The sequence below is a fragment of the Tamandua tetradactyla genome, chromosome 7 (genome assembly GCF_023851605.1).
Source record: "Tamandua tetradactyla isolate mTamTet1 chromosome 7, mTamTet1.pri, whole genome shotgun sequence".
NCBI classification, from domain to species: domain Eukaryota; kingdom Metazoa; phylum Chordata; class Mammalia; order Pilosa; family Myrmecophagidae; genus Tamandua; species Tamandua tetradactyla.
This window is the reverse complement of record NC_135333.1, coordinates 165786852-165812106: the sequence shown is the minus strand read 5'-3', so window position 1 is coordinate 165812106 and position 25255 is coordinate 165786852. Positions and strand designations below refer to the sequence as shown.

The 25255-nt window shown below is 35.0% G+C and overlaps 2 protein-coding genes and 1 non-coding gene across 14 annotated transcripts in view; 2 read left to right on the top strand and 1 right to left on the bottom strand.

Moving 5' to 3' along the window:
- Positions 1–25255, bottom strand: part of LOC143642817 (uncharacterized) — a 231358-nt gene that overhangs the window by 3898 nt on the left and 202205 nt on the right. For 3 of the 8 annotated variants that reach the window (XR_013155896.1, XR_013155890.1, XM_077111683.1), the window contains one exon: positions 15891–18401. The exons of 1 other annotated variant lie outside the window; for it this stretch is intronic. Coding sequence is in view for 2 of the 7 variants with exons in the window: in XM_077111683.1 (XP_076967798.1) it covers positions 18382–18401 (20 nt within the window). In the remaining 5 variants the exon portion in view is untranslated. Of the gene's footprint in view, positions 1–8661; positions 8804–15890; positions 18402–18432; positions 19811–25255 lie in introns of those variants that run through there. 4 more of the 8 variants (XR_013155895.1, XM_077111684.1, XR_013155897.1 and 1 more) reach the window with 2 other exon arrangements.
- NTN4 (netrin 4) overlaps positions 1–25255 on the top strand; it is a 115870-nt gene that overhangs the window by 39671 nt on the left and 50944 nt on the right. For 4 of the 5 annotated variants that reach the window (XM_077111676.1, XM_077111675.1, XM_077111674.1 and 1 more), the window contains exon 3: positions 1240–1518. The exons of the other annotated variant lie outside the window; for it this stretch is intronic. In XM_077111676.1, the coding sequence (XP_076967791.1) occupies positions 1240–1518 (279 nt within the window). The remainder of the gene's footprint in view (positions 1–1239; positions 1519–25255) is intronic. 5 annotated transcript variants of the gene reach the window in all.
- LOC143643030 (U6 spliceosomal RNA) lies at positions 13304–13406 on the top strand. The gene has a single exon (XR_013156076.1). It is a non-coding gene; the product is annotated as a U6 spliceosomal RNA (small nuclear RNA).

Below are 25255 nucleotides of genomic sequence, written 5' to 3'. Positions count from 1 at the left end.
CTTCTTGTAATGCTGTTTCATGTTATATTTTGGAATTCCTATTTTATATTCCTTGGCTTTCTCTGGCAATGATTTCTTTCCTTTTCCCACAAGCTGCTTCCTGCAAGTAAAATGTCTACTAGAGAAGTTTTTGCCAGCCCACCTCAAGGCCTATCTCAAAACCTCTATATAATGTATACGTTCACACCCACATGTCCAAAAGCTTTCCAAGTAGCCCAAATCCATCTCTTCTGAACCTTCTTCTCTCTGGTTTTTCTCCTCAGTGCTAAAGTTTTTAATTGCCTTTAGAATCTCTATATATAACCTACACACTATAAAAACAGCCTCATTACTTAACAATTATACTTCGCATTGACAGCAAGTACTGTTGACTAACCTGATCGGCCATTTTTCTCACTTTTTGGCAGGGGGTGCATGGTCTGAGAGTCAAATCTCACTTGGTTTTAAGTGACTTTTGACTATTTTCAGAAATCAGATCTACTCTCAAAGGATGTATATTTACTACCAGTAGGATGTTCCAAAAATGTGCCATAAGTTTGGAAGGCATTCTAGAATAGAAAAACTGAAAAATATGTGTTGTAATAGTGGCCTCCAATTAATAATCAATTAGACTTTCAAACATATCTATTGAAAGGGTCAAGCCTGACTTAGAAATAAAAGTTCCTGGATCTTGAATTTGCAGTAGCTTCCTAACTGATCTTCTTGTTTCTATTCTTTACCCTTTATGATCCACTCTCCTCATAGAGGAGAGAGTTATGTTTTTTTAAAAATGCAATTAGATCATACCACTGGTCTGCCTAAAGGTTTCCAGTGGCTTCCACTGCAGTTAGAGTAGCTCTCCATTGCCTTCAAAGGGCTCTACATGTGAACTGTGATGTGCTGGTTTTCTTCTCCTCTCCACCTCTGTCCCAGGCACACTGGCTAGTTGTTAGCCCTGAACAAGTCGAGCTTGATTCTACTTCAAGGTCTATAAGCTTGCTGCACCTTCTGCCCAGAATGCCTTTTGCCAAGATCTTTGCATGGGGCTTCATCTCAATTTTTAGGTGTCTGCTGGTTACTGTATTTATAATTCTGTTTCCAAACAGGCTTCTCTTCCCCACATATGTTCAAGGTCTAAAAACCTCTTGTATCACTTCCAGGTGGCAAAAGGTATAAATCAAACTAGGACTTGATTGGGTAAACAGTTTAGTACTTGCACACTGTCCTATACACACATGCCATTTTCTTTTTTCTTTATAGGTTATTTTCAGAGCTTTGTCACCTCCATATGATGTGGAGAACCCTTACAGTGCCAAAGTTCAGGAGCAGCTGAAGATCACCAACCTCCGTGTGCAGCTGCTAAAACGACAGCCTTGTCCCTGTCAGGGAAACGACCTGAATGCAAAGCCTCAACATTTTACACACTATGCAGTCTATGATTTCATTGTCAAGGGCAGCTGCTTCTGTAACGGCCATGCTGATCAGTGTGTACCTGTTGATGGTTTCAGGCCTATCAAGGCACCAGGAACATTTCATGTGGTATGTAAAAATGAGGCCTCACCTAAGAAAAACAACTTGTAAGTTACCTTCTACTTTGGGCATTTGTAGTCTAAGTTCTTTTGGAGTCGGTATGTGTCTAACACAGTGCTACTTGTTTCTTATGCTCCTGATCCACTCCCCCTATTCCATAGCTGTCCTATAAACAAGCCTATTAACTTGTTTTTTAATCTTCAATTTTAGAATTTTAATAGTTATGATAACCAGATTCCTTGTTCAGTGAAAACACCCATGCCAGTTTTTAGTACCATGGCCTTCAGATATAAAGTGTAAGGTGAGCAGTAGTAAGATGGTGACATAATCATATTAGTGTCATTATCACACAGAAGCCAATTTTGACAGTAAATGGAGACCATTGTTAAATAGATTTTAAAGTGAAAAAAACAAGAACCTCAGTTTAGTGCCTGGTATCTTTTGCTGCCTGGCCAATAGAATGAATAGTAATTCTCTTCTGTGAAGAATGGCCTGGCCGCCTCTTCACCCTAAGACAGAGGTAAACCCTCTTTCCTCTGAACTTTTACTTGTCTGAGTCCCCCAGGAGGCTGTGACCTCCCAGAGGACAGGGGCTATGTAATCTTTGCATCCCTGGGGCTTAGTGCATCACCTGAGCCAGAAGCAGGTACTCAATAGGTGTTTGATTGCATGATATCAACATGAGAATTAGGAAGATGATGAAAAATTAGTGTCGTTGTTTGTTTCACCTCACCTCACTTTCTTCCAAAAAAGATATAGAGATGCTCAGACAGCAAGCATCTTATTGGGATGCATACAGAGTTTATGGTTGAGGATTAGGCAAGGAATACACAAATAGGAGGGCACTTCAAGTGTTTAATTTTATATTTTGCTCTAATACAGCTGAACAACAACAACAAAGAAGAAATAAAATTAAAATGCAGCGTTCACTCAACAAAAACCTACTAGTCTCCAGGCACTGAAGTATCTTTGGACTAATATTGCTTCAGATGAAGGATGAAATAATTTGTTATATAAATTAATTGGGCTAATGTATGATTCAAATAGAAAATAATCCAGTTCTAGAGACATGACAGCCTACTGAACTGTAAATTAGAAAGTTTATGTGAGGTGAAGTGTGAAGAAATTTCTGCCATTGTATTTAAGCAAATTGATGAAAAAAGAGCATGCAGGCTTGTGCCTCCTCAACTGTCTCTTATAATCCAAGCCTTATAGGACTACTTTAGGGTGGAGGCTGAGCAAAATGACCAACACAAACCTTGAGGCCACCATCACATGGCAGAGCCAGCCCCTCAATAAATATCTGTGCAGTGAATGTTACCCATGGGACATCTGAATGGCTCTGATCGACCAAACCAAATTGCAAGAGATCTCAAGACCTCATAAAACATCTCATGAGTATGTATTTAAAACATACATAATCTTTTCTTATTTTTAAAGTAAGACCTCTAAATGTAAAAATTCCAAAGAGTTACTAATACTCTTTAAGACTAAAGGGAAAATTCTAGAAGCTTCTATTAGGTTCACTAAACTAACAAGTTTACCCAAAGTTATCAGAGACTTTTGCAGGAGCCTTATTCTATACAATATTCTGCCAGCAAGAAGATTAGCCACCTGTAACAGAGGATCTGGATAACCAAAGAAAGGAGATTATATAATAAGTATTTTTCCCTTTCAAAAGGATGTTAGGAAAAGAAGTCTGTATCCTAGAAGAACCTATAGAATGGAAACCTCATATCTTTACTAATCTTGGGCTGCTTTAAAATTGGAAATAATTTCCTTTAAAAAATAATGCTAGTTTTGTGGCATCCTGATACCCAGATTTTTAAAATGGAGTTTTATTGAGATATATTCACATACCATATAATTATCCAAAGTATAATCAATGGCTCATGGTATCATCAGCTGCTACCGAGTTTTCACATTGATTTAAACTTCTCTAGCCCATAGTGCTGTAACTGCAGCAGATGTCTAAATCAGGTTAAAGCCAAACCTGGAGCTAGGGCCAGGCAAGCAGTAAGAAACAGGCTAAGTGGCCAGGGCCATGTTAGCTTCCAAGGATCCATTTCCACTAGATTTCTAGCTGTCTCTATTGTCTTTTTTTTTTTTTTTTTAACCATAGCAATTGGACCAACAAATACATATGGTTGGAAATATAAATGATTCTGGTTTCAGATTTTCCCCACCCCTAAGTTTGTGTGTTTTATTTTTATGTATATTTTTCATGGAGTGTAACAAGCTGTTGCTAAATTCGGAAATAGCTGCCTCTTTTGAATGTGATGTTCTTTATTCCCTTGATTGCCTAGCTGAGCATACTGCACATTTAAATATAGTCTTTTGCTTCATTAAGAATGCAGCCATAAAATCAATTGTCCTCCCATATTTGTGTATCAGTGACACCATTCTTCCACATGTGTGGCTGTAAATTGGATTCCTAAATTGCACCTGCAGAATGAAAGATAGCCTCCTAAGTGTTTACAGGTCAGCTTGTCTCGAGTATATGTGTGTAAATCTAGTTTCCTTTAGCACAGTTTTTCTTTATAGCAGAGGTTCTTAAAGTGTGGTCTCAAGGCCCCATAGCATCAGCACTACTTGAAAAGTTGCTAGAAATATAAATTCTCAGGTTTTACCTCTGACCTCCTGAATCAGAAACTCTGGAGGTGTAGCCCAGGAATCTGTTTAAAAAGCCCTGCAAAAAGCAGAAAGTCAGAACATATCGGTAGTTCTTCAAGAACCACCTAAGCATAAGAGACAGCATTAGGGAGAATGGTAAAACTATGTTGTTCAGGAGCAACTCCTAATAGAAGCCATGAGAAAGGAAAGGTATTAGGCTCATATTGCCCTCTCCAAGATTCTCCTACCCTGGACAAATGTAGCTGGAGTGAATAAGGTTCTCAAATATTTGGAAAACACTTGTGTAACTCCCTCACTCCGAGGAGGAAATTGAATCCACACCACACAGATGTTTGCAATGCATCACAAGTGGGTTAAGGTGTCCTTAGATGGATAATATAACAGTCAACTGGACAGATTTGGTGTTTTAGGTTCCATAAATGGGGGGGTGCATCAATGTATAGACAAGAGATAAGATATTTGATTGTAAGGATCTAGGTAAGGAGTACACAAAACCATCTCATATACTCTTTTTGAAAAGACCTGGGTAAATCCCAAACATGGTTTTTCTTTCCTAGAGCTGGAAGCCCATTGCTTTTACCCCCTGTTCCCAGGAATATTTTAAGTAGCACCTATCTACCCATTCTTAAAATTTGGGGGAGAATTACTCTCTGACACCATATTCACCTGAGATGTTTCTAAGATATGTTATTATTTTCTACATTAAATAATGTCAACTTTATAATGCTATTTTGCTAAATTATATGTTCCTTTAATAATAACCTGTTAAATCAGAATTTCTATCTTATAGTCATGCATTACAGCAAATTCTTATTCATGTTTTCCTTATTTTCCTTCCCTGCATGTAACTCTCCATTATTTCTCATATTTTTAGTACTTTATTTTTTCATTAGTTATAATAGCTAAAGTATAATTTTTTGTATATTTAAATGAACTCTAACATTTTTATATGTCCTAGAGAGTAATATCTCCTTTTCTCTTTACCAATTCTGCTCTCTACTTTTCTTGTTTTTTTTGACATTTTTGGAAACTTTGTGAATTTCAAGCTTAATTTAAACATTTCATTTGTTATTAAGTTATGACAATAAATATTTTCAGGACAATGAAAAAAAAGCCCTGCAGGTGATATTGATGCACACTAAAGTTTGAGTGTGCATAAAAACAGATGCCAATCCATCTGTTTTTAACACTGTTGTTAGGACAAGTAATTAATTAATGAAATCTGATTTCATGTGCTAGAATTTGTGATAGCTCTTGAGAATTAAGGAATTTAAGGGCAATGGTGCTTGCACTGCTTTTTTAAGTTCTAAAGGATTTTAGGCTTGTTCCCTTTCTTTGGGAGAAGATAGTAGGAAGAAGCAAGTACTGGATTCAAGTTTGCAGCCTCATTAACTTAAAATGCTCCTTTAGTGCCTTTAAAGTAGCACCACCTTCTCTGTTTCCCCTCCTTCCCAAATCCTTTCCATTTATCCCTCACCAGTTCAGTTTTTCCTCCTCTTTTCATTTTGCTAGAAGGACAGTGCAGTGACTCAGACCCTAACACTGGAGTCAAACAGACCTTGTTTTGACTCCTGACGGCATTTCCTAAGTTACTCAGTCTTACTGAACGATAGTTTCCTGCTAAAATGAGGAAAATATCTACTTCAGATAGTGTATGTGAGGATTAAAAAATATAGCAGCCAGTGCCTGGGATATGGTAGACACTACTTACATTGTTATTATTATTTTATATTATTTCAGCCACCTCTTCTTCTCCCACATATACTTCTTCCCCAGCTGTGACAATAATAAATCGTAGGTTGTGGGCTGTTTGATATGCTTATGAAACTATAGGTCTTGTGACCAGAAATACTGTACTTTGACTCTGGCCTTCTTGAGATCACAGTAATTATAAGATGAGGTCTTAAGCTTTTTCTCTTTGCAGCTGTAGGAAGCTGATTTTGTTCTCTTTTTCCCAACAGCTGGTGATTTTTACAGCTGTTGGATGATGGATGATAGTCAGAAGGAACAGGGGAAACGTCACTGTTTTACTAAAATATCAACCATTGGCTAACAGAGGCCTTAGAATACCATAAAGAAGTGTTTAAGAGCTTTGAGATACAGTTGTTCAAGGTGGATTTTTCTTTTGTAATCAGAAATCCATTATAAAAGAGTGTCAATATTTTGACTGATGTATTCTAAATCTAAGAGTAAACACTGAGAATTGTGGGGTCATATAATGGGTGTGGTGAGCTATGTAATGCAAGTTTTAGAATCATTCATATAATTTCACTGCGAAGGTTTTTCCCCAACTGTACCGGAATACATTCATTTATGTGTTTATTTTTGCATTTCCCATATGTCATGTTTGTATAAATTCAGAACAGATTTAAGACCACAATTTTCATCTTTCTGTCCTAATATTTTTTTTTACTGTACTGTACTGAAAAGTATGATTAGAAGCTCTTGACTTTTTGAGGTGTTGAGGAAAAGAACAGAAAGTTTATAAACAACTGGTAAAGTTATTAAATGAGAATATTTATTAAATCAGAAGTTTTAATTATTTTTATACCAGAAAACATATTTGTGTTTGGAACGTAAATTAGTTTTAGTTCTTCTTGGCATAGAAAAATAATTATCATGGATTATACATGTTGCTAATAACAATGATCCCTTTTGAATGCTTACTGTGCTCTAGGTCTCATGCTGTCATATTTAAAATATGATTGTGTTTAATCTTCACAACAACTGGATGATATGTCATCATCATTCTCTTTCAAGGTTGAGGGACTGGGGCTTGGAAAAGTTAACTGATTTCCTGAAAGTGAATTCATGGTAATGTCTCAGTTTAAACTGATACCAAAGCCCATTCTCTTTTTGTTGTTGTACTATTAAAGAATTGGATCTAACCAGAGTTAAGATTATGCTAAGAACAGTGAAAAGAAAGGAAAAAAAAAGAAGAGAAGGGCAAGGGCAGTGAGGAAGGGCACCAGAGATTGATTATCATGATGGATTACAGAATCTAAACTGGGCAAGGAGGGAAGTGAGGACATGAGAGCAGAGCCTATTCCCATAATTAAAGTGAGCTATTTTTATATTTTATAGAAGCCTTTAACGTTCATACTTTCACTTGATCCTTACTACAACCCTGGAAGATGAGTATTTTCATTTCTATTCTGCAGACAAAGGAAACTAAAAGTCAGAGAGATTAATTTATTTGCTTGAAGTCATAGTAATAGAGCAATGACTCACATTCGGAGTTCTTACTGCTGTACCCACCTTCACACCAACAGGCCCCCAAGAAGAAATTCTTATTTAAAAGACTCTTCTTAGAGGGATAGGGATTGGAGCATAGGGCACCTATATGTGTCATCTCCATTTTAATATGGAACAAGGGAATTAGCATGGAGACTTTCTTCCAGTGGAACGGCCCAAAAAGAAGGAAAAGAGAAAGAGTGAAAGCAATGCATTTGGATAACCTACAAAGTAAATAATTTAGAAGTTTGGAGGGTATGCATCGTCTTGGATGCATACTTTTGATTGGGAAGAGAGATTTCTATATCTACCATTCTTTACTTCCATCCATAGCCCTAAGTCATTTTTGCTACAGATGAAAGGTATCAGCGACCTGTCATTTCATTTGTTTCATTAGGCTCTGTGAATGAATGGACAATCCTATCGCCAAAGGGAGAGCAATATTGTATTTCTAATATTAATGTGTAAGAGGGAAAATATTGGAGCAAGATATAAAGGCTGCCAATTTGATACAGTTAATGTGAGACTATTCTCAATCCATTTCAAGTTTTTAATCTAATTTCAGTGCTTCTGTGTTAGTATGATATAGCTTTGCCAGTAATTCCTGGGCAGTCAATAACTATAAATGCCATAAAATTATTATACTTAATTCACCACCTTGTATTGCCTACTAAGAGGAAAATCCAGTTTAAGAGGTTCGTGGTTGGAAATTTTTAGCGTTTTAACTATCAAACTTCCTAAAGAACCAAGCCCTATTTTCTCTGAAGACAGTCAGGCACACTTTCATTTAATGGTAAAAGTTGCCTAAGATTACTCTTTTCATTCTTTGATTAGGAAACCAAAAGTCTCCAGAACTAGAGACATTACAAAATAATTTTTGCATTTATGAAAGGATTTTTTGTGGGGTTTCTTTCAAGGGTCTCCCCAGAGCATTTAAATATTTATTTATAGGCCTTAGATTATTACAAAGAGGTTAAAGGATAAAAATACCTGAAAGCTAAAATGTTGGTGTCAGAGCTGGTATTTCTAAAAGTAAACTGTATGCCAATGGGAGAGCAAAAAAAAAAAAAGGGAAATTCAGTTTCAATTGAATTGTTCCTTCAAATTTTCATGAGCATGCTTTTTCAGAATTGGGGCATTGTAAAGGTATAAAAATGAATTTCTTCAACAGGTTTTTGAGCTGCTAGTTCATACAAATTTGTGAAGGAATTACTTATATCTGACATTTTTCCTACTATAAAGTACACCCCCTCTCCCCCCCAGATATCCAAGGCATATCTCACTGTACAGATGTTCTCCTGACTATTTTCTTTTAGTTTTACATCTTTGTATCCATCCTCTGGGTAGTTGGGGACCTGGTGTCAGATCTCTGTGTCTGGAAGGCCTGGTCTTCAAGTTTCACTGCTGATAGAATGGGGGGATATAGCTATATGGAAAGAGATAAGCTGAGGTTACAAACAGATATCTGACTTCTGGTTCTAAACCCCAGGTCTCCTATATCCATGGTATTTCATTTGTGTCTTGCCAGTTTTGTAAGAGCTGGAAATGTATTTCAATTTGTTCTAAAACAACTACATTCAATAGAAGATAAGCTGTAATTTAAATCCTCACTCTTCCTTGCATGGAGAATTTTAGTGACCAAATCCATAAGATTAAAATAATAACAAACTACACACACATACATATATGTTATAATAATTCCAGAAGACAGAGAAACTTAACAACCATCTCAAATAGTGAGGAAAACAACGTTTGTTAATCTTGGCATTCAAAACCTTAATGATATAATGGGGACTTCAGTTGTATGCTAACTTAGCAATATAAATAATTTCATGGAAAAAAAAGTATATGTGTGAGGACTATATTTATTTACTCATACTAGGATTATTTTTTAGTAATAAGGCATTCTGATATCTCTTAACTCTTCTGTCTAGCTCTGTAGCTAGAAAGAAAAAGCATGGAGATAATTATGGCTTCAAAAAACAAAAGAGATTATATTTTTCATCTTTAATAAAGCTCACATACTAGAAATGGAAATATAACCACCTGATAATTGTATTTGTTCTATTATTAAAGATTTTATATAGAATACAAACTATTTTAGAATTCATAAGAATATTCACTGCTGAAACGTCTTTTGCCTTTTATTTTTGCATCTCTAAGGGTACCACTACCAGATGTGTAACTTAGCTGGCTCATCTGGTCCCAGAATTTCCAAAGAGGACTGATTCCATTGTTTCCTAGTTAAGACACTGGTTGACATCAAAATTAAAGAGAACACAGGATCACAGTGTTTTCATATACCCAATAGAGGCTAAAGATCATAATTGTAGCATAGCTATCTTTTAATTCTGATTTGTATTTAATTTAATTCTCATCTGTAATAAAAAGGAAACTTAACGAGGTGACATTACACAGCAGTAGGAGCAGTGAAGATACCTGTGCTCCAGATGTTGCAAGGAAATACAGCCTATTTGGCCAATTAGGTCATCAGTAGCCTTTAAACAAACCCTAATCCCTCTTCAGGCTTCCCACAGTGCCCTGTACTTGATTAAACATTTACCTCACTGTATTGTAATTATTTCATTTACAGCTTTCCCTATCTCTAAATTGTCTGCTTCATTGAAAGCAATTACTGGGACATTTACAATGCCTAACATATAATAGGTTTGAAAAGTCTTTGGCCAATGTATGACTGAATTAATCAATGGCATTTAAAAGACAAGAGCTTCATTTCAGATAATTATTACAATAATGTTAATAATGACTACTCTTGATTGATTGTATTGACTATACATAACTTTTCCCTTTAAATACTCAAATAAATACATAGGACTGGTATTATCCTCATTTTATTGGTAGAAAACTGTCTTGTTTTTAAGGAACTTGCCCAGGGTTATTGAGAACAGGGATTAAAAGCCCCATATATCAGTTCCAAAATTTATTCTCCTTAAATTGCATTTGTCCACAGACTGCTAGGAAAAGAACCTCAGAACATCCCAGTGGAGTTTCACATAGATTAGAATGTTACTGCTTAAGGTTTTCACAGATGATTATTGTGGTCTTATCAAAGCAATAAGATAAAGACTAAAGGTATATTTGCATATGGTCTTGAGGAAAGGAAGTCCTCTCAGACAGGCTTTGTAAATAAATGTAACCATATAAATATTTTGCATCTAGAGTCACATTTCTTCAGAGAATAACTAAATTATCTTCAGTATTTCTTTTCAATTATTGAATTTCTGAAAAGTGAGGCAAAGTAAAAACACAAAATGAGATCATTTCTGATGTTTCCATTGTTTTTCTTGAAATATTTTTCAGGGTATCAATGACATAAACATTTTGGAGCATTTTTAATGTACTTTTCTGAGTTGAAGAGAAAAATTATTATTATTCATAATAATATGAATTGATATCTATTTCATCCATTATTGCATTTTAATTTAAAACGCCATTCCAAGCTTAACAATTCTTTTTTTCCTTAATATAAAAACCTTACAAATTCAACCATGAATCACTTGGTTTTATAATTAATCCAGCAACCAGAACATTTATAAAGTGACTAATGCATGCTGCTAAATTAATTTTATGCTACGTAACATTTTACAATGGGGATGTTGTTAGAGGACCTATGCCATATGAGATCTGTGAAGCTATTCCATGGCACATTATTTCCTCAGATTCTTCAGATTATAATGGAACTGAAACAGTTTTCTCAGGGAATTGAGCTAGAACTGTTGAAAACATATCTAGGAAAGCAAGATCCTGCTCTTTTTTTTTTTTGTTTGTTTGTTTGTTTTGTTATTGTATGGGCAGGCACTGGGAATTGAACCTGGGTCTCTGGCACACCTGCTCTCTGTTTTTTTATATTTAATATAAAATTGTATTTATATTTATTTTATATTTAATAGTTCATAATTATGAAGTTTAAAATTTCACTCTTTAGGAATAAATTATTGTAATCATACATAGTAATACCTGTTTGAGTGGAATACTCAGAAACCAAAGAGCTACTAACACAAAGGTATCCTATAACAAATAATTTATTATAACGTTTCAATCTTAGAATAGTCATTTTGCATAAATTGTAGAACATGAAAAAGCAGAAAAACAAATTTATAAATATTGATTTAATACATCTGCTCTCCCTCAATATAATAAATAGTACTTTTTTACTTAGGTTATTGTGCTGGATTTTCAAAAAAGAGTTTGTTTCACATCCTCTAACACCTTCATACAATGGAAACTTAATCTTGCTTTTTAATAGAAATAAACTCTTGAAATATTTTTGTCTAGATCATTGCTGGGTTCAGCCATGACTGATATACTATTTTTTTTTCAAACTATTGGAAGAAGCAAATATATTTTCCTAATAAAGAAAAAGGAGGAGAGTATATTCTTGGCTACAATATTTTATTGGAGCAAAAATCTATAAATCTTTTAATTTGGGGTTCATTTAAAGGTTTCCACTTTCTTCTTCATTATCATCCACTGATTGTCTGAATATGATAAATATTTTAAATCTATCTTTAATTAAGTCCAAAAACCATTTATTGAGTGCCTACTATGTGTCAAAGATTGTACTAGGTTGGACTTACAAAGAAGAATAAGAATTGACCTATGCCCTTAAGATTACTATTAAATCAGATAGAAATAGAAACTTAAAGTTATGTAAGTACCATAATGGTAGTTGGCAAAAACTGCTGTGGGCACGAAAGGGAAGGGGCATGTATGTAAATTAGATGTGGAGGGGAAAGCGCTAGAGAATTTCTATTAAAGCCTGTATCTGTGGACATATAAGTATATTCAAAACAAACAAACAACAATAAACCCTTGCTCTCGAAGTGAATGCACTTTCTTCTAATTGTTTCATACAGATTGCTGTCTTCATCATATGCATTTTCCAGATGTTGCAGAATCTATCTCCTCCCAGTCATTTCTATACCTATTTATAAATTCATTATTTGGGATTGACCATGACCAAGAGAAAGAATTCAGGAGTACCAATGATTATCCCCAAATTCAATTATCATATATCTTATGTTAATATAACAAATACTTTCTCTCAACCAAGTATAACCAATAACCAGACTGGTTTCCAAATGATCCTACCATTCACCCAAATTTGAAAGTCAATAGCCTACTGATATTCTTTACTAGGACTTAATAACAGATCCTCTAGTGAATAAGTGATTCTCAAAGTCTGGGTATTTTAATTAATAAATAAATGCAGCTAATTTAATAAATTAGCTGAAGAGCAAAGTTAAATATAAACAATTATAAATATTTTATGCAAGTATGTTTTGTTCTGATCCCTCTCTTTCTTTAGAGGGTTGGCACATATTCTGTAGCCAAGAATGACTTGGTTGGAATGTCAGTTCTGCTCTTTTGTTCATTTGTCCTTTTTTGTCCCTTCACTATTCTGTGTGTCTGTGGAAACTATGAGAGGCAGGTTCTAATAGACTCACTATACATTTATTTGATGTCATTTGACTAGAACTTGTAGCACTGAAAATATATTTTCCTTACTCCTTCTTTCAAGAAGTTTCTCTCCATTGTCATTGTTACAGAAATATAAAACTAAGTCCCTCAGGAGCCTGAGGTTCACTGTTTAACAGGAAACATTCATATGAATGGCATTTAAGAATTAGGAAAATTGTTTTGAATGAGAGGTAAGGAATAATTTCTAAAACCTGGCTTTTGGGGGAAGGGTCAGATATGACACACCTTTGTCAAATACATTTCCATGGGCTTGAATTTATCAGCTAATTTTCAGTTGAAATAAATAATTGATCTGGATATAAATGTTATTAAAAATCTAACACAATGGGATACTGACTTTTGCAGAGGTTGAAACATGTATTTTGAATATTCTTTGTTCATTAGTGAAAATCCTTTAAAAACATGGCTGGGTGCTTGCTATGACACTATATATACTAAAAGTGAATGATTTTAGAATTAGTAGAGAAGATTAGCATGGCCCCTAAGCAAGGATGACAGACAAAATTTTTGAGATTTTCAATATTTTTACCCTATAAAGACCATCTATGAAAAGCCCACTGGTAACATCATACTAATGAAACACTGTAACCTTTCCTCTTAAGATCAGGAACAAGACAAGGATGTCCACTTTTACCACTGCTGTTCAACATTGTACTAGAAGGTCTAGCTGAGGCAGTTAGGCAAGAAAAGAAATAAATAGGCATCCAGATTGGAAAATAAGAAGTAAAATTATCTATATTCGCAGATGACATGATCTAAAGAATCCACCTATTAGAGATAGTAATAGAGTTCAGCAAAATTGCAGGATACAAGATCAATATCCAAAAATCAGTTGTATTTCCATACACCAATAATGAACAATCTGAAAACAAAATTAAGAAAACAATTTTATTCACACCCCTGGCAAAAAGAAATACTTAGGAATACACTTAACTAAGTGCAAGACCTGTACACTGAACCAACTATGAAACATTGTTGAAAGAAATTTAAGACCTAAAAAAGGGCAAAGCACTTTGTGTTTAAGGACTGGAAGACTTAATATGGATAAGATGACATTACTCCCCAAATTGATTTAATGTGGTCCTTATCAAAAATCCTACATTTCTGCAGAGATGGACAAGCTCGAACTAAAATTCATATGGAAATATAAGGGCTCTCATATAGCCAAAACAATCTTGAAAAAGAAGATGTAGGACTCGCACTTTCTGATTTCAATCATTACTACAAAGCTGTAGTAATCAAGACTGTGTGAACTGACATATAAATCAATTGAATTGAGAATCCATCTATAAATCCTCACATTTATAGTCAACTGGTTTTCAACAAAGGTGCCAAGACTTTTCAATGGGGAAATAATAGGCTTTTCAACAAATATTCCTGGGACAACTGGATATCCACATGCAAAAAAATGTATTTGGACCCTTACCTTCATACTATGCACAAAACTAACTAAAAATGGATCAAGGACCTTAATGTTAAGAGCTAAAAGTAGAAAATTTTTAGAAGAATACATAGGTATAAATCTTCATGACCTGGAATTAGGCAATAATTTCTTAACTATGACACCCAAAGCAAAAGCAACAAAAGAAAAAATAGATAAATTGGACTTTATCAAAATTAAAATCTTTTGTGCATCAAAGAACACTATAAACAAAGTGAAAAGAAAATCCATGGAATTCAAGAAAGTATTTGCAGATCATATATCTGATATGGGTTTCATATCCAGAGTATATAAAGAACTCTTTCAACTCAATAGCAAAAGATAATCCAATTTAAAAATATACAACAGATTCAAATAGACATTTGCCCAAAGATGATTTGCAGATGTTTAATAAGTACATGAAAAAATACTATACATTAATAGTCATTAGGAAAATACGAATCAAAACCACAGTGAGATACCATTCACACCCATGAGAATGCTGACTAATAAAAAAAAACCCAGAAAATTAAGTGTTGGGGAGGACATGGAGAAATAGAAACACTCATTCATTGCTGGTAGAAATGTAAAATGGTGCAGCAACTGTGGAAGACATTTTGGCAATTCCTCAGAAAGTTAAGTATAGAATTACCACATGACATAGCAATCCTACTTCTAGGTACATATCCCAGAGAACTGAAAGTGGAGACTTGAACATATATTTTCACACTAATGTTCATAGCAGCATTATTCACAATTGCCAAAAGATGGAAGCAACCCAAGGGCCCATCAATTAATCACTGAGCTGACTGTTTCAACAAGCAGTAGCTTTGGATGGATGGGTATTGAAGAAAACCAATCTTTTCAATAGCCATGGCTGTTGTTTCTGGACATATACAAATAAGCACAGATTTCTTAATGGTGCTGTAGTTTGATAAAGAGTTGTCAACACAAGCATAACATTTTTTATAAATCAGAGTGTCCACCTTGATCTTTCATATGACCTACTCAATAATGAAGACTGTATTTTACATGATACACCTAGAAACAAGCAATTTTGCAATATGAAATGAAGCATCTGAATGAATTAATTCAACAACACAAAAGACTATGGAAGAAAACATGCCCTATCAACTGGCTTCTTGTACGACAATCAGGGGCTCATTTATCTTAAACAAGTCAACTTTTGTAACAATCTCTACACTGTATAGAATACTGAGTGACAGTCAAACAGAGCTGTCAAGGGGGAAGGAAAACAGTGGGAAATGTGCACTAGAATGAAGTAAAAAAAAGCTTTGTAAGGGAATGCAAAGTAGTCTGTGACAAGGAATTTTCCTTTTAAATAATCAGAAGCTAAGTGAACGCATTGAGAAAATGCATGTCAGTAGGGTGAAAAGTACTTCATAATCCCCACAGCATTTCTAATAGAATTTACCTGGCCTCCACTAATTACAAAAACCCATCTAAATCCTAAAAGACATTAAACAAAACCCCAGAAAATCTTCCTTCATTCTCATTTCAAACACTGCTTGACAGGTGAATCGCTTACTAAATGAGTTTCCCAGGTTCTTGTCTGACAGCTGTTGTGTTCATAGCTTTAAGAGCATGTTAGAAGTTATATAATATTAATTCCACATTTGCTATTTCTAAAATTATTAAAAGTAAATAGATACTAAGAAATTGAAATTGATATGGTCCCTTTTGCCCTCAAAGAGATTATATCATAAAGTTATTTTAGGTGTTTGTGGGAAAGAAAAACAAATCCTCCCGTTGACATTACTGTTTTCAAAGATGGAGCCTCTAATATTTTGGGATTCTCTTGGGAGTTCTGTTCCGTGTTCTGCAGTGATTTGAGTTGTGACCTGGGAGAAGTTTAAGTACAAAAAAGACACATGCAAAGTGGGATTGTGAAAACAGGATTAATGAGATCAAATGAAGGGCAGAGATAGTGAGTCAATTTGACAGGTCACAACTGTCCTAATAATTCCACACAGTGACCCAGTAGCAATTGAGCTTGAAAGCTTGAAAGAAATTTCAAATAACGTAGCTCTGTAGTAGGTCGTTTCTTATATAGTATTATAGGAAATTCAAAGACTGCCTCTGAACAAGAACTGCAGCAAGAAATCTAAAGATATTTCTTTTTCTTTTGCTCTATATCTTGCAACTGAAGAAATTATAGAGGAGACAAGGAGGCCAATTTGATATTCTACGGCAATGAAAGTCTTAGATACTCTGAAATAAATGGCTTAAAATCAAAATATCTTATTTTATTGTCATTGTATATATGCAAAGGAAGCTAGTATAATTAATCTTGTGAAAATATAAGACATTCAAAACTCACTTAGCTATATGAAGCATGTTGAAACTTCATTTTTAAAAGTAACTTTTTAAGTAACTTGATAGAAAAAATTTAGGTAACATGGGGAGGGTAAGAAATGGCAATATTAAGGATAAATTTTAGCAAGGTAAAAATCATGACTCTCCAACAGATAAAAGGCACATGTGTCAAAGATTTTGTTTAACATATTAAATTATTAAGAGCTCCAATAAGACATTTCAAAAGAAAATTCAAAGAACCACAAATAAGAATGCAGAAATGAATTCACAAGTAGACATAAAACAGGTCTATACACAGGGCAATGATCAATTGCATTCTACCAGACATAATTAATTTGCATTTCTATAGACAAGAATAATTTGCATTATTTTTAATTTTCTACAATTTACAGAGTTGTCAAATGGTAACAAACATTCTATGATAATAAAAGGCAGAAAATAATGCAGAAGGTGTGCTAAACAGGACACACTAACTTTTTTTACCCATTTCAAAAATGACCTTTTCTATTCTTAAGGCCTGAATTTATTCATGCCAGGAATGGGGAATTAGGGCTATTCCTCCTGTACCCAGCCATCTCCAAAGTTGCTTAGCCTGTCCCAGAAGAATAGGACAAGAAATCCATTTAAGAACAGACCTCCTTAGAATGGCTCACCTTGAGTCCAAACCAGCCTTTGTCCTGAAGGGGTCCTAAAGGACAGACTGGTTTGGGACACACTGATTTATTTTAGTAATACAGAGACATGACCATGGATTGTTCAAAATTCTACTCCCCAGGGTCTTATAGCTCAGTTTAGGGATTATGATGACTCTGGAGTCAAACTGCCAGAGTTAAAATAGCTCCGCCACTTATTGACTTTGTGACCTTGGACAAATTACTTAAACCCTTTGGGCCTCAGTTTCCTTATTTATAAAATGGCATAATAATTGTACCTATTGTTCTAGGAGATTATATATGTATATATATTCTATATACAGAGAGAAAACTTTAACAAATTTTTATTGAATATCATTATAGGTCAGTTCCTAAGAGTTCAAAGAAATTTAAGCCAGTGTTTCTTCCCTACAGGAGCTTAAAATCTAGTGGAGTGAGACAGATGAACACTGTTTTCTCTTGAAATTTGCTTTGGCCCCACCCATGCTTTTTCCATGTCTGTTAGCCAGAGCAGGTTCTTAGCAAAAAAGTGAAATAGGCACAGTTTGTCTGTGCCCCCTTCCCTCTCCCCTTAAAGTATTCACTTTCCCTTCTCCAGGAAGTCCCTTGGTTCTCCTGAGTCTAGTTCCAAGATTCAGAACCGTTAGCTACAACCCCAGCTGATATGTGTGTTGCTAATAATGTGAAGGTTTGTCCCTCCTGGAGATAAGTGCATTTTTGTAGGGAGCTCCTGAATATAAAACACATTTAAGATGTAAAGGAATGAATCTCTATTGGAAGAATTTCAGGCCTAACAGGGAGGAGAGAAGCCTAATACTGGCCAGTTTTTCATTACTTTAATCGCAATAGTTTCTGTCCTTTACCAATTTTTATTTTATTGCCCATGGTTTCTTGTAAGAGCTGTTTTCTCTAGCATTCAAGTACAAACCAAAGAACACATTGTAAAGCTGTTTAATTACTTGTATTATGGCAGATTTGGATACTGAGCCTTCAATCTATTTTACATCATTCTGACAGTAGGTTTCAAGCTGCTTTTTCCACCAAACTCAATTGTCATGCTTCATATTCACCATAGAACTCCCGCTTCTTCTGTTAACTTAAAAAATGCAAACCTTTAATGAGAAAAAGGCATATTTTATTCATTAATGAAAAGACATGCTTTCTATTCAAAGGGTTTGTGTTGTAGCATTGTTGTTGTGCATGTTTTTGTCCTGCATAAGAGCAGCAGGTTCTAACGGGCTGGCCAGTTATTAGAATCTCTCTCTTTTCATGCATAAGAAGTTCATTCTTCTACAAGTTAATCCTTGTCTCTAAAAGGGACATACTATCTCTTTATAAATTAATCAGTTTTTGCCTTCACATTTTGTCTTAAATTGCTGCGTAACTTTGTTCCAGTTTCTAGATCATTTGTCATAGCTAAATGGAGGTCTGTGAATGACTGCAGCTGCCTGTAAGTGGGCTTTGGTCTCTTGTTCATAGAATAGACACTGTTTGTATCCTCTTTTCACAAACATTTTTTAAAGTTCTAGTAATGGTATGAAAGAATACTCATTTTCTACAGAAATTGTTTCACAGTAAAGAATGAAAATATAATCAGGCATATATTTAAAATAATAGCATGAAAGCATAAGGAAATAATTTATGAAATTCAAGAATTTCTGAATACTTAGCTATAAAACAAATAATTTTTTCACTAACTTTCATTATAATTTTTAGTAGGACATAAACAACGGGAGATAATTCAAACAATAACTGCTACTTTCTTTCTTGGAAAGCAATTGAGAAGCAAGTTTTATCAGACATTTCTAATAGAATTCAGTTAACATGAATCCCCCAAAGCATTGACCAGGTTGATTTTCTGCTTCTATAATTCTGTTATGGTGAATGACTCTGCTGCTGATGCACTAGACAATGAAGTACACCTTTATATGGAAGGCAGGAGCTAGAACAATCTTTAGTCTAGGATCACTTTAGTGCCACAAGAAATAGGATACGCGAACTAGAGAAGGGGGAAAGCAATAGGAGAGAAGTAAGAAAGAACAGAATTTATTTCAGTTTAGGTATAGCCAGTATCAACAAACTAAAGTCTGTTTTCAGAGAATATCTATTAAGGTTGGCTTTTATCATTTGGGCCACATCAAGTGGTGATGCCTGTGATAAAAAAAATATATATCCTCCCAGCTGTTTGATTTTCAGATGACTCTAGAAAGGTTCTGCCTTAGTGGCATGGTAGCAGGGCCTAGCCACCGATGTTTAAGTCTTCTCTGGTAGCTTAGAAAAGATTATGGGCAGTTGCCTATAAGCAAGCTATATTCATAATACCAAGAAGCAGACCTTAAAGTCACAGAACCTTAAAAACAGAAGGCCTAAAAGTAGTCTTAACCAATTGTCCATCTAATTTCTAAATTTTCATAAGTGATTATCCAGTCCATATGCTTGACTTTGTCAGTGATCAGATTCTCAAAACCTCTTGCCATGGCCAATTTCTTCAACCACATGGTTATGTCTTCCAATGAGAGATCTGAAAGATAATAATTTCCTCATTGTGACTCCCACCCAAGTTCATATAGTCTAAAGTCACATATGAAGAAATGATATTTTATCTTCCATGTCTGTTTAGCTCTAGTTATAATATTTGTCACCAGTGTGCACAGCTATTAGCGAGCACATTGTTCTAGTAATTCTTCAAATTACTGTTTCAAAGTTTGTATAAGTCCCACCCTGTAAAAGAAATATGCTAAAAATTACTGGCAAGAAGATCAATATTAGCAAAAATCTCAATTAGGTATGGGTAGGAAAACTTTTGACATCAACAGAGAAATGTACTCAGAGTAATAGAGGGGTTTACAAAATGTACAGAATATCCAAAAATACTAGGCTGTGCCTTTTGGGTCATTAGAAGTTACAGTTTTACTGTTTAAGTGGATTTCTCATTTTCCAATTAGATAACCAAACACCACTCTTCTTCAACTAAGCTGTAAGTACGTATTCCCATTTTCCTGACCTTTTTCTATTCATGTTTGTGTACCAAACCAGAGCTGTGTTTAACTTGTTACTAAAGTTTCCTTTTTCTGTTTTTATTTGTCCAATGAAGACCTAGTTTTACTTGCACATTTTTCACGAGCATCAAATACTGGGTGATCTTTCAAGCTTGAACAGCAACAGTTGTATCGCTGAGAAAGGATTTCTTATTTCAAATGGTCTAGGTAATGATTTACAGCTATTTTTGGTAATTCTCAAAATGACAGCTCCTTGAAGTTTTTTACATGCAGAAAAATTTGCTGGGCTAGCATCTTTCAGACCCTGGGAGGTTCATCCTAATCCTCAGCATGTGGGAAGAAGGGAATGCTCTGAAATCCTTACTCCAAAGGGAACTGACCTGTGCACATTATCTTGTAGTACATGTGAATGTTTGATGAGGTTACCCTAAATATCTGTGACCTCCTAAGGCCTGGAATTTGTGGACCAGGACTAACCTATGAATCAACTGCTGAAATTTCGTATAGGTCCTGGACTTACTTCCCAAGACCAAAACCAATAAAGTGAACATATAATGTTACTTAATTCCTTTAAAAAAATTAGCAATACTTTGCATCTAACTTTATATAGTATATACTCAATAAATGATTGTTAAAGAATAGAAAGGATGCCAAAAGGCAGTAATATAACCTTTTAAAATTCTGATTATCAGAAAATGCATGTGGGTTCCACAGGCTGTTGGAAGGCATACCTAGGGTACAAGAAATATAAAAGAAGTGATAAAAAGGGAAGAGGAAGAAAGAAGATAACAGGTAAAATAAGAGTGAGGCAGACAGACAATTTTTAAAAGAAAGTGCATTTAAACTCCTTTTAATTCCTTTACTCAAAACCCTTCAACAGTTCACTATTGCCTGCACAGTAAATTCCAACCTTCTTAAGCTCTTTAATATGTCCCACAGTCTGGGTCCAAACTATTTCTCCAATACATACCCTTTGGTTTGTTAATTGATTATTCCCTGAATATTCCTTTTGGTGTCTTCTCTTTCTCGTCTTTGCTCCTCCAGAGGAATAGCGTGTACCCTTTAAGACAGCTCCAGGGACTACACTTAGAAGTTTGATGCAGGTAGCATTTACTGACCATGGTCTCTGTATTTATACTCTTTGATATTTTCTGTAAATACCTCTTCAGAAAGCACTCCATTGAATGCCTTAACCAGCAATGATAGATTGGAGGGTAGTTTATTCTGGGATTTCTAACTCTAATTCTATCAAAAATTTGTATCTTGGGTATTATGTATGTGTATTTTGCTTGTTTTGTTTTATTTTTTGGCAAAATGTACAATCTGGACAATTACAAAACTGTTTGCCCAACTAATCTCCCTAAGGCTACCGACTTATGCCTTCACATCACTAAATTCTTCAACCTTGGAAAAATTTTCCTCCTGAGTCAGTTTTTCCAAAGCTTCCATTTTGTATGAAATCAGTATCTACTACTACAAGTAGACAAAGAATCATCTAGCTTTTGCTGAGCACCTTTAAAGAATGCAGAAGCTCTTTTGATATGAAAGAATTTCTATTTTCTTTTCAGGATAAGAGGGAATGCTGAATGAAAAAGATTTGATATTAGCAGTAGGACTGAAACAGCCCTACTGGAATATATGAAAAATCAGATATCTAGGAACTAAGATGAAGAGACCTCACCATCGAACGGGGAGAAATTCAATTTCTCCAAGTTGAATTCTTGATATTCTCACAAGCAGTGTGGACAACCAAAGCTATAGGCTGAGCCCCCAGTCTTGGGGTTTGTTCATATGAAACTTAACCCCACAAAGGATAGGTCAAGCCTACTTAAAATTAGGCCTAAGAGTCACCCCCAAGAGAGCCTCTTTTGTTGCTCAGATGCGGCCTCTGTCTCCAGCCAACACAACAAGCAAACTCACCACCCTCCCCCTGTCTATGTGGGACATGACCCCCAAGAGTGTGGACCTTCCTGACAATGTGGGACAGAAATCCTAGAATGAGCTGAGACTCAGCATCAAGGGATTGAGAAAACCTTCTCGACCAAAAGGGGGAAGAATGAAATGAGACAAAGTGTCAATGGCTGAGAGATTCCAAACAGAGTCCAGAGGTTATCCTGGAGGTTATTCTTACACATTAAGTAGATATCACCTTGTTATCCAAGATGTAAAGGAGAGGCTGGAGGGAACTGCCTGAAAATGTAGACCTGTGTCCCAGTAGCCATGTTTCTTGATGATGATTGTATAACGATATAGCTTTCACAATGTGACTGTGTGATTGAGAAAACCTTGTGTCTGATGCTCCTTTTATCTGCCTTGCCAACAGATGAGAAGAACATATGGAATAAAAATAAATAATAGGGGGAACAAATGTTAAAGTGAATTTAGTTTGAAATGCTAGTGATCAATGAAGGGGAGGGGTGGGGGGTACGGTATGTATAAATTTTTTTTCAGTTTTCGTTTTATTTCTTTTTCTGAATAGGTGCAAATGTTCCAGGAAATGATTATGATGATGAATATGCAACTATGTGATGATATTGTGAATTACTGATTATATATATAGAATGGAATGATCAAAATAGGAATGTTTGCATTTGCTCTGTGTTTTTTGGTATTTAAAAAAATAAAAAAACTAAAAAAATTAAAAGAAAAAAAAAAGAGAGACCTCACCATTACTGCGCAGTAGAAATTGAATTCCTGCAACTCTCCAAATTTAAATGGCAATTTGTCTTTAGAGTTTTCCTGGATGTGTGAATGGAGATGTGTAGTGATACCCTTAAAACTCCATGAGGATGTCTGCATAGAAACAGTTCATAGCAGAACTAATCTGAAGAAAAGCCCAAGAAAATAGGAAACAATAGTTCATATTTGCACATTCTAAGACCAAAACCAATAAATTGAATCTATAATATTAGTTAAGTTTCTATAAAGAAAATTAAAAAAATTTTGCAACATCATCATATTCCAAGAAGCCAATTCTACCCTCTTAAAAAAAAAGTCCATATCCTCACTGTGGTAGTTAGATTCAATTGTCAACTTGGCCAGGTGAACGTAGCTAGTTCTGTTGCTGTGGATGTGAGCCAATGATACGTGAACCTCATCTGTTGCTCATTATGTCTGCAGCCAGCGAAGAGGCATGCCTGCTGTAATGAATTATGTTTGATTTAATTGGCTGGTGCCTAAATAAAAGAGTTCAACGTAGCACAGCCAAAGCAGCTCAGCATACCTCGTCTCAGCACTCACAGCTCAGCCCAGGCCTTTGGAGATGCAGAAAGAAATCACCCTGGGGAAAGTTGTTGGAACCCAGAGGCCTGGAGAGAAGGCAAGCAGAGACCATCCTGTGCCTTCCCACGTAAGAAAGAACTTCAGTTGAAAGTTAGCTGCCTTTCCTCTGAAGAACTAACAAAATAAACCCCTTTTTATTAAAAGCCAATCCGTCTCTGGTGTGTTGCATTCCAGCAGCTAGCAAACTAGAACAGTCACTAATCCCTAAGAATTAAAAGGACTGCTATAATTTTTATTAGGCATGAGAACCTTATATTACAATACACGGAAATAGAAAGGAAATATAGCAAGTTGATCACTAAAGTTATTATTTGTGAAATGGTCCATACTGTAACTCTTAGGCTTCATGTGGTTCATTCACAAGCAACTTGCAGTCCTCCAAAACCTGTGTATAATTCCTACACTTGAACATTATGCAAGTATCAGGCCCATAGTAATCATATAACTCTTGGATGATGCATATGCTAATTCCAGAGTACCTCCACCAGCTGAACAAAGACGCATATGCAAAGGGAGTAATAAAAGAGAAAGGGACTCCAGGTGAGATGACACAACTTACTGGGATGTGATTTCAGGGTGAGCAGCAGTATATCAGTGTATTAGTGTGGCTAGTTCTAGGTTGTTCAATTCTACTTTAGGGACTCATTTTGGTTTTGGTCTCTCTGAGTATTTGTCATTTTGAGTAGTTCTTTTACCATTGTAGTTCAAAGATTTTAGATCTATGGATATAAACTTTGCCCACAGGTTCTCCTTAACCTCTTTGTCCACACCTTGGTTCACTCTGATTCTTCTTTTTGGAAAGTCTCTTCCCTTCTGCATGCCCAAAATACTGCCCATCTATCAAGGGCCAGCACAAACCACAACCCCTTCCAAAAAACCCTCCACAACCGCCAACCTATACAGTTTGCTGTCTTTTTAATTCCAGTATCATTTCATTTCTTGGGCATGTATTATTGTCTTGTTTATCTATGGAAGTCATTTTTCTCCAGTTATACTGAACCTTTCTCAAAGACAGAAATTATGCTTTATGATGCCTTCTATACCAAACATTGCCTAGCATAGTGACTCTCCTTTATAGATAGTCACTAAATATTTGTTGACTGGTTGATATAATCTGTTACTTTTATGCTGCGTTATCTTTAGCACTGTTCCCAAGGGGGGAAAACTTCATAATTCCATTAGGATATATTTGTGAACTCTATTCACATCTACTTTGCAAAACTTTCATTTGTACAGTCATGACATCATATGTCAATAGATGCATATTAGTACTGAACTTTATAGAAATAAGTATTAAAAGAATTCTAGATTCTGCAAAATATTAAGTTTTAGAAATTATCAATGAAATGAAACAAAAAATTAAAGTTCTCACAAAAACTTCCAGATCCCTAAGAATTCTACTGAATTTTTCCTCTCTGAGAAATGCTATTTTAATAAACTCTCAACTACTATGAGCTGTGAGATCAAAAGAAAATGCCAAATCCCCAAAGAAAATTTATTCAAAACCTTAAAAAATATGTATTTTGAATTTTCAATTTTACTTCTAGAAAACACTTTCCTAAGAAATAATTAAAGTTGTGTACAAATACTTAGCTGCAAGGATATTCATTAGAGAATTGAATATAATATATAAAAAATATTTAATTTTTTTTAGCCAAAAATAGGTGATTGGTCAAATAAATTAT